Source organism: Salvia hispanica, chromosome 1 (genome assembly GCF_023119035.1).
Source record: "Salvia hispanica cultivar TCC Black 2014 chromosome 1, UniMelb_Shisp_WGS_1.0, whole genome shotgun sequence".
Lineage (NCBI taxonomy): Eukaryota > Viridiplantae > Streptophyta > Magnoliopsida > Lamiales > Lamiaceae > Salvia > Salvia hispanica.
Window position 1 is genome coordinate 23,354,898 of NC_062965.1, and position 1,018 is coordinate 23,355,915.

At 39.2% G+C, this 1,018-nt stretch overlaps 1 protein-coding gene across 1 annotated transcript in view; it reads right to left on the minus strand.

The window, feature by feature from the left end:
• The window catches only part of LOC125191004 (receptor-like protein Cf-9 homolog), a 4,301-nt gene extending 3,521 nt beyond the window's left edge, over nt 1-780 (minus strand). Inside the window, exons 1-3 of the mRNA XM_048088464.1 lie at nt 733-780; nt 558-647; nt 37-76 (exon numbers count right to left, since the gene is read on the minus strand). Coding sequence (XP_047944421.1) covers nt 37-76; nt 558-647; nt 733-780 — 178 coding nt within the window. The remainder of the gene's footprint in view (nt 1-36; nt 77-557; nt 648-732) is intronic.
• Between the last annotated feature and the right edge of the window lie 238 nt (nt 781-1,018).

The window sequence follows — 1,018 nt, forward strand, 5'->3', positions numbered from 1 at the left end:
GCTTCATTCAGGAGGTCCAAATTAAGGCACGAACACTTGCCCAATTATGGACTACAGGCTCATAAATCAGGTCCTCCTGCACATGTTGGGCAAAGAGGATTTAGAAATGTTCAAGTTCCAGCCGTCAGATTCCAATTAATATTCTAATTGCATATGTCGTTTCAGAAGGTGCTAATATCATCTTGAAAAGAAGAAGCAGAATTTTATGAATCACTTACACCATAGACTGTGTAAGGTCCAAATGTGCAGGTGTGAAGAATATCATAATTTGATATTACACTACCACAACTGTTGCAACTCCAACTGTATCTTATGTAAACCAGTTCATGAGTGGCACGATACTAAGAATATGAATGCCGGGCCTATTTATGTGCCGTGCCTCCTGTGAAGAAAGTTACATCAGAATCAAAAAAGTCGAATCTATATATGTCTAGAGATTTCCGTGATAGAGATCACATTCTTCCAGACATGCAATCTGCACTCTAAACGTAATGAAGGTAGAAATGCTTCTAAGTTTGACAACTGGTCCCTGTTTGCGGTTATCCTTCCACACTTACAGTAGCAGGAAGGAGGTATGGTTGATGTTGAGGATTATATGGACAAGGTAAACAAAGAACCATTGAGCTCCAAGGAAGCATCAGCAAGACCTGTAGCATGGAATGAAGATGCAGATAATGGTGAATCAATGGGAGTCTAATGAATCAGATGAACTTCTAGATGTGGGGAAGTCACCTGAAGGCCATACAAGCTCAGCTCCCCAGTGAATGAGGTTCCTGGCATTCAGAGGTAACCTTGGGAATAGTCTTCAAAATTCTTAATGGTGCTCTCAATCTTGACAACATAAAGCTGGGATCTACTCTGCTTCATTTGCCTATTTATATGCAAACAAGAAGCCTAGGAGCCCTTTTACTCAAAATTAAAAGAATATATTCCAACACTAAAAAACAACTTCAATGTGAAAAACATAATTGTGAAACACGGCAAAGTTTGGCATATGGAAAACATCGAAATGATTTAA